Genomic DNA, 15269 nt, shown 5'->3' on the forward strand with positions numbered 1-15269 from the left:
ATGTAGGTGCCTTATGTAATTATTCAGGATGCGGGCGGTGTGAAGCGTGAATGCCTGAGGCGTGTCATTTCAACCATCTTGGCATGTCAAATGACCGTCTTGGCATTGTGCGCGAATTCGAAAATCACACTTGCATTAGTCGGACCGTTTGAAACCCTTCGATGTACCCATCAATTCCTTCTCTACACTCAGTGACTCTTTGAGGATCATCCGACATTGTTGATATCCCATACTTGAAACGACAAGTAACGAATCGCCAAAATGGTATGTTCTTGACACGATTTCCTGCGGCTCGCGTTGATCCCAACGGCCCCGATCTCCCCGTCGACTGCACCTTGATCAAAGAGTACCTACCTCGTTTCGATTTTTGATCGAGTTACGAAAATTGGATCTTTTTGCAACGGCGCTTTTTGGGATGGTGGAAGGGAAGACAAAAAAAAAGAAGGAGAACAACTGCTGACGTTGTGTTTTTCTGTCTAGTCGGACGGAGAAGAGCCCACTTCCCCCGTCGTCGCCGCGGCCGATGAAGTCGAAGTCTCTGGAGATGCCGCTGCGTCTTCCGGATCCATGTCTGTCCTTGACGCCCTGAAAGGTGTGTACCCAATTTGGAAAAACGAATGTGGATGGGGGATGAGGAGACAAAAGTGTCGATGCTGACTTGTGCGTGTGTGTGCGTGTCGGAATTCAGGTGTCCTCCGAATCGCCCTCATCCACGACGGTCTCGCCCGTGGCCTGCGTGAAGCCTCCAAGGCCCTCGACCGTCGCCAAGCGCACATGTGCGTCCTGAACGAGGCGTGCGAGGAGGAGGCCTACAAGAAGCTCGTCATCGCCCTGTGCTCCGAACACAAGATCCCCCTGATCAAGGTCCCCGACGGAAAGATGTTGGGCGAGTGGGCCGGTCTCTGCGTCCTCGACCGCGAGGGCAACGCGAGGAAGGTGGTCAACTGCTCGTGCGTCGTCGTCCGCGACTGGGGTGAGGAGAGTCAAGAGCGTAACGTTCTCTTGAACTACTTCCAGACCGAGCAGTAGAAATGTCAACTGCCGAGGGGGGGAGGGGGGTGATGGATCTGCTCTGGGTCTCGTGGCAATAAAAAAAAAGTGGAAGATTGTCTTTTTTTTCGTCCTTGTCCTTATGGAGGGATGAAGAGCCAAAAACCTCGGATTTCTTTCTTTTTTTTTCTTTCGGAAGAGTTTTTTTTTGTTTCAAGAATCGCGGAACGACAAATTACCAACCGACATTACACGGACATGTTACGGGATTAACAATAAAAAAAAGAGAATCATCAAGAAAGAAAGAAAACAAACGCGGCAATCTTCTACGATCGAAAAAACCACCCTAGAGTCAGAATTGTGACCATATCTTTTCTCAACCTTTTCCCCCTTTTCTACCTTATCGACACAACACCGAAAATCCAACTACGGCAGAAATTTCAGGTCGTTTTTTCCCTTCACAGACTCAAAAAAAGATATCCGGATGGAGAGCTTGACAAATTTTCTTTGCCTCTTGAACTGGCAATTTTTGCATGTGGATGGGTTATGCTATTGCATCAAATACGCTGGGGACGTGGGAAAAAAAAAGAAAATATTCAGTCGGCGTACATAACAAAATGTGATGTCAATTAATCACCATCTCTTGTTGTTTTGCTCTTGCTTCCCTATATGATGTGTCCGATGTTTGTAATAGTAGGTCTTCGTCGATACTCGTGATGACACGGGTTTAGGTTGATGTTCCCGTGCTCCGGGCACATTCTCTCAACGCCTCGGACCGATTCTTCCATCGACGACCCAGAAGAAAGATCGCAGAGATTATGTTCCCATGGGCTAGCTCCCTGGTACAGAGTACGACAATAGGGACTACCGACGGGATCGATCGCCCGCAGTCTGGGTGACTGAAGAGTGCACTACCGGGGGAACACGAGGAGTGTCGCCTTGTGAAGAATGGTACTTTTTTTTTGGTTTTTATAAAAACAAAAAAACCAAGGCAAGGATCCTTTTTCAAAGGCAAGCCTCGGACACTACATCAACAAAAACCCGCCCTCGACGTGAACTATGGTGCCGGTCTGGAAGCCACTCCTCATGAGGGCCAGGTACGCCTCGGCGATGTCCCCCACCTGGCCCGTCTTCCCGACGAGGCTCATCTTGCCGTACATCTCCCTGACTCGGTCCCTGCCCTCCTCCCCGGCCTCGGGCGGCACCTGCGCGAACAGCAGGTCCGTCTCGCTGGCCCCCGGGCTGACGGTGTTGACCCTCGCGGGGGCCATGTCGACCGCCAGGCCCCGGGTGAGGCCCTCCTTGCCCGCGCCCACCCCGACCATGGCGCCCATGCCCTTGCGGGGGCGGAAGACCAGCACGCCCGAGGTCATGGTGAAGCTGCTGCCGGGCGCGGGGGCGAGGTACCGGGCCGCCACCTTGGCGAGCATCGTGACGCCGAAGAGCCTCACGCCGGCCAGCTGGCCCAGCAGGTCCGGCGTGACGTTGTCCATGGTGACCTTGCCCATGAGCGCGAGGTCGCCGGCCGTCTCGACCACGTGGTCGAGCTTGCGCGCGTGGTGGTCGGTCGCGAACTCGAACAGCTCCGTGAGTTCCTCCTCGATCTCGGGTCGACCCCCGTCCAGGTTGACGGTGTGGCCGCTCACCTCGCCGGCGCGCTCCGGGTACGCACCCCGGAGTCTGGCCACGGCCTCGTCGACCTTGGACCGGGAACGTGACGCCAGGATCACCGTCGCCCCGAACTCGACGCACCCTTCGGCCAGGCCGTAACCGATGCCGCTGGTGCCTCCGATGATGAGGACACGCTTGTCGCGAAGTTTGTCGAGGAACTTGGTCACCATTTTCTCGCGCAGGGACCGGAACAGATGATCACAAAGGACCCAGAGGACAATGGGAGAAAGAAAAAACGGGAATATGCCTTGATTTTTGGGGGGGGGATTCCGAGAGGCGTCTTTTTTTAAAGTTCACTTTGGGGTAAGTTTTCTTTTTGGGATCGAGAATGGCAAAAGAGGGAGGGAGGGAAACGTGCGGCCTTTATACCTGACGTCCCAAACTTACTTGCCAATTGATTGTGCTGACCCCGAGGGGGAAATTTTGGTGCGTTCGACGTCGACTTCACCTTTAACGCCGATGTCGATGTCTGCAATATCCGTACGTCGAGGGGGACGCTTGGAACGCATTCGTATACCGGATACGAACTTGGGTTAGCGGCGTTTTCACCGGGTTAGCGCCATTTTCGTACTGCCCAGTTGTTCACGACGACATATCCTGCCACCGAGAGGGAGAGAGAGAGAGAGAGAGAGAGAGAGAGAGAGAGAGAGGCAGCAAGTCTTGGTGAGGGGTAACAACATTCTTTGTTCTTCATCGGAGCATCGTGTTTCCAAATGATTACTTTGAGAGAGACACTTGGAGGTTTTTTCCTCCGTCAGTAAATTAGCAACAAAGTAAGAATGGCACGACGTACTAGCCACAAAGCTTGCCGGAGCCCGAAGTTCGGCATCATGTCCGGGCGAGCGTCGCTGCGTGTACAAGTTGTCCCAAAGAGAGCAAACAAGTAGCATTGTATACGATTGCTCCTGTACGGATTGTTTCATCATTAATGCTGTTTCCTATTGAGCTGTATCCGTGTTTGGATGATGAAATATAAACATGTATATCGTCTCAGAATCTCTCAAGTCCGTCCCAGTGACATCCACCAGAGTGGACGTGGTTATAGGTAGGAAAGCCGTAGGCTTAAACTCTGTAACAAGTCTTGCGTTTTGTGTGTCGCTCAGACAACTCCCATGCTCTCAGTGCCGACATCACCCCTTCTGACCCCAGCCACTGTGCCCTCTTCTTGCATCTTTCTCATCTTCCTCTTTGCGGACCCAAACCCGTCGATGCCTCGTTCTTGGTCTTCACCCAACCAGGCCTTTTGGGCTTCTCCCAAAACCCCCTTACCAAAGTAATAGACGAAATGACCAACCATGATGAGCGTGAAGGCGATGGGGTACATCCAGTGTACGTGCAGATGGAAGACTTGAATACCGATGATGACACCCCAGAAATTACCCGTCAAGAGCGAAATGTTCTGGAAGGCGGCACTGGCGAAACGGTACAAGATGGGGACCAAGGAGTAAAAGATGGTGAGGATGAGCGTGTACCCGACGAGATAGCCGGCGACGTCGCCGTTCCAGGTCGCGGTGTGGAAGGAATGACGGTCGAAAATGCCGGCCTGGGCACCGTTGATGATCATGGCCCAGAAGGCGAGCTGGCCAATGACTTCGTACAGTGGTCGACCAGACACAAACCATTCCTCGTAAACGTTGGCGAACCCGTAGAAAGTGGCACCCAGAAGGGCGAACAAGTCTCCCTTGAGTTGGTTACCAGAGGACACATCTCCACCGTTGGAGCCGGTGATGTGATCAGAAGCGAGCAATAAGCCCATGCCACCGATGCAGACGAAAATGCCGAGAACTTGAGCCCAGTGGTAGCGAACCTTGAGAAGGGCGAATGAAAGGATGACGACGACGACAATGGCCCAGAAATTGATGAGCTGAGCCGACAGAATCGTGGTATATCGGTACGCGAGGACGGTGAAATAGTTGCCTTCAACATCAAAAAAGGATAAGATGATGTCTATAGCAGGTTGTCAGTATTTTGCCAAATGTAACCCAAAGAGCGGCAAAACTTACACTTCCATCCGTCACGTTTGATGAGATTCAACCACTTTTTGAAACCGTACTTATACAAGGTGTAGCCGGTGTAGATGATATTAAGCAATACGTAGTTGAAGAGGGTCTGGAATGCGGGAATGCTGGTTCCTTCCTTGGCCAAAAGCGTGGTCAAGGTGTTTGTTCCCGTAATGCAGATAGCCAGTATCTGACCAAGGATCAATATGAACCAAAAGTCTCTTGTCTTGAAAAATGCCAGCTTTTCACGCCATGTTTTCTTTTTGCCCGCTTCGTCGCCAGGACGCTCGGGACTCGGCTCGACGAATTCAGGATCGCCATGTTTCATGGGAGACTGGGAATCAGAAGCTGCACTTGCGGTGGTGCCATAGCCATCGCGACCATAGTCGATGCTGGTGGCTCGCACCGCAGTGTCGATGATTTTGCTGTCACTCATGATGACGTCGTTTTTTCCGTCGAACAAGAAATGCGGAGTTCTAAAAATGCAATTCTCTGGGCGCGGGAATGGAGGACGTAGGGCTTGGGACTGGAGCTTTATGAAGATTAGCGAGCGCAAAACTCCTGAAGTCGCTCACTGTGTTGTACGTCTAACGACAACGGTAGAGAAGGGGAAGAGGGAAGAGGAGAAGAAGAAACGGTGAAAAGGCTGAAGGTTGCATTTTTATTGCTTCGAGGTCTGGATCGGTGCTGGCCGAATGCTGCATCAATTCTGAGTGGACAAATTCCAGGCCCAAAAAGATGGTGGGGGATCAAAAGAATTTTCTTCCTTTCTTTCTGTCTACAGTATTTGCTTATCGATAACGCATCCCGCATCCCACGTTGCGAAGAGAGTGAGTGACTTTTTCATTCTTCGTGACGATTCGAGTAGAACAATATGGGACGAAGGTGGGATGTTCAATGTGTATAGTCATTCAATTGACGGTTCCATGTGGTAACACACAGACATAGACACAATTCTCGGTGGTCCGCAGTGTTCTATTTTTATCTGGGCCATACCATGCCATGCCATACTTGTACCATCATCGCACCGACCCTTCTGATTTCCATGCTCTTGAAGACACCAGCCACATGGTCAGTGTGTTCCAAAAGTACAGTTCTCGCACAGTACAAATACTCTGAAGATGTGACCCTCATTTACGTAACGACAGAGATCACGCGAGAGTACATGTGGACGGATGTGAGATGGATTGAAAACGTGATGGATTCTCCACAAGACCTTTGAAGCGATGGATGAGGCCAAGAAGTGTCGGCGTTTGCTGTCGAGGTCGACGTCTTGAGACGATCTTCTTGGACACAGACTGCCCAGACATTGAATATCCCGTTGTAGCCGGTGCTGACAACCTCGTGTCAAGGGTCGCCAATAACGGGTTTCTTGGGTACATGTAACATGTACTGTTCGTAGGTATTGTAGTATAGTGCGTACATCGAGTTGTGCCAGTAAGGTGGACGACTACGCGGAGGGGTCAAGGGAATGGGAGAGATGAATCCTCCGTATCGTGGAAAATGACCTGAACAACCACAAGTACTGTCTGTACTGTACCTACACACAGTATGTGACACCAATCATCGGCCAAGATTTGGTTGGGTTTCAATGTGGCCGTGAATGGTGAGGATTGTCTGGATCAGCCACTGAAAATTCCTTTTACTATATCCATACAAGGATGAAGGTGTATCGGGAGGTGGCGGATATTTTGTGTTCCGAGACCATCATCGCCATCGCCATCGCCATCATCATCACCCATCACCCTATTTGCCTACCCTACTCGTAACTGAATATGTACTGTATCTATCATACGGACTATCGCCGAGAGTATCAGTCACCATCCTCGTGCCTACTGTACCTGTGTCTCGTTTATCTATTCGTGTCGGCCTTGGCTGGTCCTTGGTGTCTCTTGGCTGGTGCGCTCAAAGTGGCGCTGTTTTCTCTTGGCCGACGGAGTTTCTCTGGTGCCCTCCGGAGTGATTTAAGCCACCAAGATTCTTGGGTGCCACAGTTGAGGTTCAGGGGCCTGTTTGATTTGGTGGACAAGCGAAGACCTGGTAATGAGCCAAGCCTCTTCATCTCCCGCTAGACAGGGATCCTGACTAGACTTTTGGTGCTAATGCAGGAAAAAAGGGTGAAGCGACACAGGGCCAAGATCAGCCTCAAGAATCCTCCCGGAGAGCCTCATGCGAGATTCTCCGGACTGAGGACCAGGTCCCGTTAGGTGGTGTCGATGAGGTGATTTGACTTCGATATTGCACATTCATTTTCTCTCCGTGCTATCTATTCCCAGTAATTGTACTCCGTTATCGTCCCACAGTTTTTTTGGGTCTCTCGGTCTGGAGATATACCTCTTGTCTCTCGACATCCCTTCTTTTTCCAGCTGGCACCCCCCGCCTCGTCGTTCGTTCTCTTTACGACCTCCGTACACTGTCACCACTGTTCCACCAGCTATTCCATGCTTGAGGGGGCCAAAGAAAGGTCACAACTCACATCTTGACCCGTCTCATGTCGGTCCTTTTGATTTAATCAACCAACAAAGAGGCTCCATCAGATCGAAACTAGGGCGCGCCCGCGCCCTTACTACTCCTCTGCCCTCTTTCACCAACCTCAACCACTTTTCTCCCTCTCACACGACCTTGACACAGTCAGTGACCGTTTCGTTGTAAACTTAACTTTCCATGTGGCGTTGATATCTCCCCGACAAACTTTGTCTCTCCTTTGTACATAAGGTTCCCCCCCAAAAAAGAGATTCACCATGGGGGTGGAAGATTCGCGCAAGCTTCAAGAACCACTGCTTGAGGAAAAGGCTGGTTTATCTCCATCTTCATCTTCTTCTTACGACGACGATGACCTTTCTCTCACCGGTGCACCATCGCGAATCCTTTCCAAAGCCGCCATGCTTTTCCGACCTCACCATGCCTACCGGCTGGGTAAACGGTTCGCGTACTGCTTCGTCCCTCAACTCCTCAGATCTCGGATATGGGACGATGAGGCGCCGAAATCGAAACAGTTCTCGACCAGCTACCTCAACGGCCTCCGCGGCATCACCTCCATCAAGGTCTTCACTTTCCACTGGCTGATGGCGTTCAGCGGCGCCGGGTTCATGCCCTGGGGTTGTGACGACCGCCACAAGTACGTCCTGGAACTGCCCATCATTCGGTACTTTTACGCCGGCTTCACCGCCCACGTCTTTTTCGGCATCGCCGGCTACCTCACGACGTTGCGACTGTTTCAACTCATCGACCGACACGACCAGGCCTCCCAGTCCAAGGTCCTCCTCAATGTGTCGGGCGCCCTGTTCCGCCGCGCCTTCAGGCTCTACCTCCCGACCTTCATAATCACCCTCGTCACCGCCCACTACATCTACTTTGGATTCTACGAGGCGAACCGCCCCTTCCTGCTCGACCACGGCAAGCTGTTCCCGGGAGACTGGAACGAGCCCAAACCCGAACGGTTCGCGTCGTACTGGATGCAGATGAAATTCTGGGGCCGGGAGATGTTCGACCTGACAAACATCTTCACCTACGGCGCCGTGTACCCGTGGCACGACCAGCACCTGTGGTCGATCCTCGCGGAAATGAAGGGTTCGATGTTCCTGTACATGATCCTGATCGCCACCGCGCAGTGTCGGGTCTACGTCCGTTTCGCCGTCATGTGCGCCATGACCTACCTCTACTTCCTCTGGAACCACTGGGAGATTTGGGTCTACATCCTGGGCGCCATCGTGGCTCAGATCGACCTCCTCCTGACCGAACGTGACGAGAAGAACAAACAAGTCCTGCCGACGCCTTGCGCGGACCGTTTCCCGCCGTCCCCACCTCGATCCCCGGCGCCGGAAGAGATGATGATGATGAAGAAGCGCGAGCGTGAACAGCACGGCGGCGGCTGGAAACGGTACTACAGACACAACTTGCCCACCGCTGGACGTACGTGGTCGAGGGCTTTTGGGTTTTTCGTGGCCTTTTACTTCTTGTCTTACCCGATCCACGGTGCTAGAGACCCCGCGCCGGGATACATGTTGCTTAACAAGCTCATTCCGGAGTGGATGGACCGGAAGGACAAGTTTTACGCCAACATCGGCACCGCCATTCTGTTGTTGTTGCTCGCTCGTTCCGACCCCCAGACGTCCAAGTGGAGACGGATCCTCAACAGCGGTCTGGCTCAGTATTTCGGCAAGATCAGTTTCGGTCTGTACCTGACCCACGGACCCGTCCTGCACGCCTTCGGTTACATGATCCCCCAGAGGATCTGGTGGATGATGGGGACCCAGGGGGTCGACACGACCGACGCCGTCTGGACGGCGGTGATTGTCATCGGATGGGTCATCAACCTCGCGTCTTGTCTCTGGGTCGCCGACGTCTGGACACGAGAGGTCGAAAGTCGCTGCGTCAAGGCCGTCAAGAAGTTGGAAGATCTTTGTTTTGTCAAGACCAAATAGAGTTGAAACTTGACAAAGCTGGTGAACTTGATTGCCACCAGGGCTGATGGTTCAAAGGAAGTCGGCAGAAAATTCTCCTAATTTTTGCTTGTTAGAATCAAGTTCTCTTTAGCGATGGGGTTGTGCTGGCGTTTTTTTTTCTTGGGGGGGCGCTTGGTTTTCCACTTTTCAATGCATATGACATTGCATCACAAGTACAGTGTCACTCCATTTTGCATTGTGCTGCATGGGGGAATGGGAATGAACAAACTGGACGATTGGAATTGCAAATGGGAAAATTGAGAAATTGAGCCGAGAGATTTGCATAGATCAAGACAAAGACTATGCATGCATTAATGGCAATACTTTGTTATCATTGCCAATGGCTTATCCAAGAAGGAACCTTTCAAAGTCAATCAGAAAATCAGATATCAAAGAATGAAAAACAAATGTTCAAAAACCATCTCTGAAACATTCTGTATGTATACCAGTACTCAAAATGCATGGAACTATCCGATCCGATCCGATTTGTCATAAAGTACTATGTACTGCACTATGTTACTGTAGTTCGTACCATGTACAACACACCAAGCCTCCTATTACTCCTTTTATTTGAGGCTTATCGTTCTTCAAAAGTGATTATATCCTCGACGGTTTCCTTGATCGACTGTCTGGCCGATTTCCATTGGTTTCCAAACACCTTCTCAGCCTTGCTCGCGTCCGACTTGACCAGATCAGGGTGTAAACCTTCAGGCCCAGTCCCAGCAGCATCGTCGTCCGGTTTCACGACTCGGTTTTGTAGTTGTGGGAAATCTTCACGAATGATTTTGGCGGCTGCGTTGCTCGACATGAATTCTTTCGTGTGGTGAAAAGTGTACCGTTCGTTTCCGGGAACGTCGGACGATAAAGCTTTGACGTGGACTTTTGCAACGTCTTGTACGTCCCTGTGCAATTGATGGTTTGTTAGTCAAGAGTCATATCTTGGTGAGTTTGACAATCGAACAAGAAATTCATTCCGGCAATGAAAGAGGGAAACGGCTTCTGAATACTCGTGGGGGCAAGGATCGAAAAAACTCACATGAAGTAAGGATACAAAAATCCCGGTTTCTCCACGTCAAAAAGTTCACTGTATATCCCAGCCTGACCTCCCAATTTACTCTTCGAAGGTTTGTAACCTTCTTGTAGTGCTCTACCCGTGACGGACGGGGCGAGCAAGAAGATCAAATCGAAATTCCGAGGTTTCGAACGCATGAATTCCCACGCACCCCTCTCGGCGTGAACCTTACTGAACTGGTACGCCGTGCTTGGACTCTGACCGGCCTCTTCCGAAGTAATGTCATTCCAAGTGTCCGAAGACATGGTGCCACCCGAAAACAACTTGTCGACCCTCCACGCCGAGACCATGCTCCCCGTGACGACGACACGTTTGACTCGGCCCGACTTTTCTGAAGCTGAGAGGACATTTTGGACCATGTCCCTGCTAGGTTCGACCATGTGTTCCATCATGCGGGTCGGGTCAAAGGCCAAGGGGGTGGCGACGTGAATGATGAAATCGGATTTACTTGCGGCGTCGTCAAAACAACCCGCGACCGCCATGTCGGGGATCTCGACGAAAGAGAGCCGACCCGAAGACACTTTCGAAGCGTACTTGTTGCGCAGAAAAGGTTCGGATCGTGAACATGACCGCAACACCGTCGTGACATTGTAGTTGGAATTGTCTAGGAGTTCGGCAAGGACGGAGGATCCAACGGTTCCCGTCGCTCCTGTGAGGAGGACCGTTTGTGGTTTTTTCATTTCCTTTTTCTTTTCCACTCTAGTAGTTGTATGGCGGCGATGAGGGATCTATCTATCTCTTCAAAAGAACGAGACGTAGATCCTTGCAAAGTGGTCGCGAGAGAAAAGAACCCACATCCACACCCCCAGTATATCATGGTGGGTATGGGCGGATTATTAATAGTCGTCCATCGCACTCGGGTGTTTTGCAGTTGCCGGTGTTGGTGGTGGTCGTTGGTTGTGGTGCTGCTGGGGTTTCTTCATTGGGGATTTGGGGGAGAAAATGTGGGGGAGACACTCGGATACGTTTCTGTACAAAGTACCTTACCAGGTACCTACGAGTATTCGTAATCTGAGGACTCGACGCGGTTTCTGCTCATACCATCAATCCATAAGTGGCACTCAAACGTTTCGCTTTCTTGATTTTCTTCTTCCCATTTGGCAAAGTGACGACGTACTCGTTCAAGCCTGGAAGACGACCGATCTCGGCCCGTTTCTTGGTCGCCGTCTTCTCAGCCGCCTTTTCAGCCGCCGTCGGTGGTCGTGTCGGAAGAGGTAACCCGTGACGTCGCGCGCGTTCAACGGCCTTGTAAAATCCCAGATCATCTTGTACCGACCGAAGCTGTTCCGAGGATAAAGACGCTACCAGAGAAACATCATAGGCCGGAGGCGTTGAAGTGAATTTGTCATAGCTGAAAGACGGGATCTCGTCACGAAGACGCTCACAGGCCCAACAACAGCACTCTGAAGCGGGACATGCCGTTTCGTCAAGCGAGTCGACACTGATCTGAGGTGAAGGTGGTGTCTTCACATCCGTGGATAAGGTCGACGACGGTGACAGAAGAATTCCCTTGCGAAAGAACTGATACTGTATGGGATAGAGCCTGTGTGTTTTCCAGATCAAGTCTAGGCCAAAAGGGATTTCTGCGATGGGCGGCGTGTCCTCAGCATTCTCAGAGAGCTGGAACTCGAGATATTCGGCGCTGGCTCGTTCCAGAGACCCCCTCAAAGCTGGAGAACGGATCCACAAAAGATCATGAGCGACGTCCATGAACTTCTCCTGTCGCCTGACGTTGTCAAAGAGGTCGATCTTGACAGGCAACTCGGGACATTCGACGTATGCCGGAGGACTTTCAAGGTACGTGAGGATGTCTGCGGATTGAGATGTCAAGGTCGAGAATAGGTTTTCTGCCGCTCGTGGCAGTGTGAAGGTCATGGTATTCAAGTCGAGGGCGTCGCGGATGGCAGGCCAGGGGAAACATATCCCCCCGACCTTTGAAGATGGTCGGATGGAACAGGTGGTGGTGTAAACCTCATTGTCGTCGAGCATGAAGGCGTACCAGACGAGAAGGACGTCCAAGGGAGGCAAGTAATCCTTTGTCAACTGAACCACAGACTTGTCTCCAGCGTGGTGGACAAAGGCCGTGGCATGGTACAGCACCCGGTCGATGTTCATCCACCAGACTGTGAAGCGAGTGACGGCAAGTCGAATCAGTAAATCCCAACGCTCAGATTCTGGTAGTCGAGTCGGCGAGGCACTGTTAACCTCTTCTTCTTCTTCTGCTTCGTCAGCCTTCTCAGAATATGCCGCTAACTGTTCCACCTCGACGTCCAATTTGCTGGCAGTCATCCTCAACTTGCGGAAGCACTCAAGTAGAGCCAAGTGCAATGCCGCATGGCCCACATCCGGGTAAACGAGGTTTCCTTCCATCATCCCCAAAGAAGGGTCGCTGGGTATGAATACATTTCTAAAGATTTTCGGGTTCGGGATGACCGTGGTAGTGGTGGTGCTGTCTCCCCCTCGACTGCCCGATCCCGACGTGGAGTAGGATGACGGTAATCGCCATTCATGTGGATCGATATTGGCCTGATACCCAGAGAGTCGTCCGCGAACATGTTTGATCATTGACATCAAGCTTTGCGTCGGTAATGGAAATATACAATGCGAGATGTGCCTCAGGTTGTGAAAGATGACGGAGAAAGAGATTTGAATCTTATTGAGGTACTGGAGGGGGCACCATGGGAGCCTGATACTTTTATTAAAATACTCTCTACTAATTACAGTCAAATAAGATGAGCAGGACCACTTAATACTCGGACATATTTAGGTTGGGTACTCGTTTATTGTAGAGGTCTCCACGATCCTCAACACCACCCCCCCCCCCCCTTGCAGGCATACGCGGCACGGTCTTGGTAAAATCTGTATACTGTAGGGCTGCATTCAGGCGGTGCGGGGCGCTTTTCTGGGCACCTTGGCTGCCTCCCGCGCGATGTGCCGTAGCCCGGGGATCTTATTCACCAACGAGACTTGTCAGCTGTACCCCTGTTCCTGTGACCTGTGACGTGTACAGAGTGCACTCAGTACCCAGAAGGTGAGTCAAAACGATGCTAACGAGCTACTCCGAAGTAGGAATTCCCAAGAGGCGAAAAGGCGCCCTCATCCGACAAGGTTGCTGAGCTGAGCATGGCTTGAGTTCCATCGAGGCTTCAGTTATCGTGCTCGTCGTACTCTCCGTATCTCGTACGTGTGTACCTGGTCTCTCACCTTTTCCGCTACCCCCCCGTTTCCGAGATTCCCGGACAATGCCTGGAACCATGCTCAAAAGGAAGCAAAGGCCCCCCCCGGATATCTGTAGACTTTTTTTTTACGCAGTACTGTGGAAAATATACGGAGTGATAAGAGATCCAAAATATAAAATATTGTTTATTGTACTACATGTACCCTGTACGGAGTACCGGGTCAGGAAGAGATATGAGCCCACGTGGTTCCCACCACCACCAACATGGCTTTCACATGCCATCGACCAAACAAGACGCCCGGCCAAGCAATTCCTCACAAATAGCACCGTTGTATCTCCTGATCTTGGCCGTCGGCGGCATCGTACTAGTAACCAAACCTATCCTGATCGTCCTCGCCATTCTGATTGTCGGGTACGGTCGACTCTATCATGTTCAACCGGCGAAAAAGTCGCGCATGCCATGGTCGCAACACGAGTCTCCTGGGTATGTGATTCGAGCGGGACCACAGCAGGGCACAGCTTCTCATGACTGGGAAAGGAACTTACTGCAGGGTCGCCAATGGATGGTCCATGGGAGGGAACAAAAGACGCGTCTTTCCATTTGACCAGTCGGTAAATACCTAGGTCTTCTGATTCAAAATCGGAACGAAGAATACCTTACTTGGCATGGCCTGACCCAAAATAATGTCCAATGGTTGGACTTTGAGCAGAAAGTGGTGACGCTAGGTGCAGTTGTCGACTTGAGTAGATGCAAAACACAATGACAATGAGTATTCTTGGGATTCATTGTCATCATGGCGGAGAAATTGAAGAGGATCTGCTAACAGTGTCTTTTTTATACATGTGTATTGTGTATATGTAGGTCATATCATGGTCGCAACAGGGTGGAGAGTATACAACTGCTCTCCCAATAGATACCTCGTTATATTCGGTGGGTGCATAAACCCTTCAAGGCTTTTGTTCTTGCTTTCCAACTCTCGCGCTTGGCATCAGCATGCCTTTCATTTCAGCATTGACAGGTTCTTCGCGAGGTGTCCATTCCTCAGAGCCACACAGTTTGTCCCTTTGAAGGGTAAGAACAGGATTCGCTGCCGGAGATCCAAGGTGCTGGTCGCGTCTTTCTGGACTAAATCCGAGGGACTGATTGCCGTTCGCATTGTGTCTTTTTTCCTGGGAGAATGGGATGGATGTTGATTTGGATCAAGGTCGTTTGAAATCATGGAAAATTGTTGCTTCGCACGCAACGTGGGCTCTCTTCATTCGATACCCTCTGTCCTTAATACTCTCTGACAATCGACGCTTTTGACCAGCAGTCCATCGTCGTCGAAGGTCATCATATCGATGGATTCTTTTCTCATGCCCCCCGGTAAGCCTGTGATTTCGCTGCGCACCCACACTTTGTGTTGTTGTTCGTCTACACATGCCTCCTTGATATTGAGCTGAAATCCCGGCATTCGCCGTAGGATATCAGCCCAGTCTTGCATGAAGGCGTCTCTGGAAAAGACTGGAGGCTCATCCTCATGCTGGGACATGACATTTGCTGAAATGAAGCGGTCCAATGAGGTGAAGTCTCCTGGATTGCTGAGCGTGGTCAGGATCGTGCGTGCCGTCTCTGACAGGTCGCCATATGCTTCAGACACCATACTGGATGATGACACCATATTTAATTCGTTTTGTTGGGTAGATGGTGATTCGTTGGATGGTTGGATGGTGATTGTGAACAGGGTATTGAGAACTTCCAATTGATCTGATGTACTGGGTATTTATTTATTCGTTAGTGACTAGCGATAGTCGGATTGGAATGTGACTTGAGGTGGTATAGTATCATTCGACAATCATGAGATGGAAAGGTACATGTCTAGATATATATCAGTTCATAGGTTTCACTATCACCAAGTGAAACGCGGTTGACA

At 51.1% G+C, this 15269-nt stretch overlaps 8 protein-coding genes across 8 annotated transcripts; 3 read left to right on the forward strand and 5 right to left on the reverse strand.

The window, feature by feature from the left end:
- The first annotated feature begins 160 nt into the window (after nt 1-160).
- Nucleotides 161-1629, forward strand: PV06_04027 (40S ribosomal protein S12). Its single transcript, XM_016404866.1, has 3 exons — nt 161-264; nt 481-592; nt 689-1629. The coding sequence occupies exons 1-3, from the start codon at nt 262-264 to the stop codon at nt 1027-1029; spliced, it is 456 nt and encodes a 151-aa protein (XP_016265871.1). The 5' UTR covers nt 161-261; the 3' UTR covers nt 1030-1629.
- Nucleotides 1630-1935: 306 nt separating this feature from the next.
- On the reverse strand, nt 1936-3229 carry PV06_04028 (uncharacterized protein). Its single transcript, XM_016404867.1, has one exon. It carries the CDS (start codon nt 2829-2831, stop codon nt 2016-2018), a length of 816 nt encoding a protein of 271 aa, XP_016265872.1. The 5' UTR covers nt 2832-3229; the 3' UTR covers nt 1936-2015.
- Nucleotides 3230-3532: 303 nt separating this feature from the next.
- On the reverse strand, nt 3533-5333 carry PV06_04029 (uncharacterized protein). Its single transcript, XM_016404868.1, has 2 exons — nt 4665-5333; nt 3533-4608 (listed from the first exon to the last, which is right to left on the reverse strand). The coding sequence occupies exons 1-2, from the start codon at nt 5095-5097 to the stop codon at nt 3761-3763; spliced, it is 1281 nt and encodes a 426-aa protein (XP_016265873.1). The 5' UTR covers nt 5098-5333; the 3' UTR covers nt 3533-3760.
- A 1600-nt stretch (nt 5334-6933) lies between these two features.
- Nucleotides 6934-9565, forward strand: PV06_04030 (uncharacterized protein). Its single transcript, XM_016404869.1, has one exon. The coding sequence runs from the start codon at nt 7403-7405 to the stop codon at nt 9083-9085; it is 1683 nt and encodes a 560-aa protein (XP_016265874.1). The 5' UTR covers nt 6934-7402; the 3' UTR covers nt 9086-9565.
- Nucleotides 9566-9683: 118 nt separating this feature from the next.
- On the reverse strand, nt 9684-10858 carry PV06_04031 (uncharacterized protein; the record flags this gene model as incomplete). The annotated part of the gene is made up of 2 exons (XM_016404870.1): nt 9684-10008; nt 10143-10858. The coding sequence occupies 2 exons, from the start codon at nt 10856-10858 to the stop codon at nt 9684-9686; spliced, it is 1041 nt and encodes a 346-aa protein (XP_016265875.1).
- Nucleotides 10859-11213: 355 nt separating this feature from the next.
- PV06_04032 (uncharacterized protein) lies at nt 11214-12749 on the reverse strand (the record flags this gene model as incomplete). The annotated part of the gene is made up of 1 exon (XM_016404871.1): nt 11214-12749. One exon carries the CDS (start codon nt 12747-12749, stop codon nt 11214-11216), a length of 1536 nt encoding a protein of 511 aa, XP_016265876.1.
- Nucleotides 12750-13506: 757 nt separating this feature from the next.
- PV06_04033 (uncharacterized protein) lies at nt 13507-14246 on the forward strand. Its single transcript, XM_016404872.1, has one exon. The coding sequence runs from the start codon at nt 13554-13556 to the stop codon at nt 13959-13961; it is 408 nt and encodes a 135-aa protein (XP_016265877.1). The 5' UTR covers nt 13507-13553; the 3' UTR covers nt 13962-14246.
- A 366-nt stretch (nt 14247-14612) lies between these two features.
- PV06_04034 (uncharacterized protein) lies at nt 14613-14999 on the reverse strand (the record flags this gene model as incomplete). The annotated part of the gene is made up of 1 exon (XM_016404873.1): nt 14613-14999. One exon carries the CDS (start codon nt 14997-14999, stop codon nt 14613-14615), a length of 387 nt encoding a protein of 128 aa, XP_016265878.1.
- Between the last annotated feature and the right edge of the window lie 270 nt (nt 15000-15269).

Source organism: Exophiala oligosperma, assembly GCF_000835515.1.
Source record: "Exophiala oligosperma strain CBS 72588 unplaced genomic scaffold supercont1.3, whole genome shotgun sequence".
Lineage (NCBI taxonomy): Eukaryota > Fungi > Ascomycota > Eurotiomycetes > Chaetothyriales > Herpotrichiellaceae > Exophiala > Exophiala oligosperma.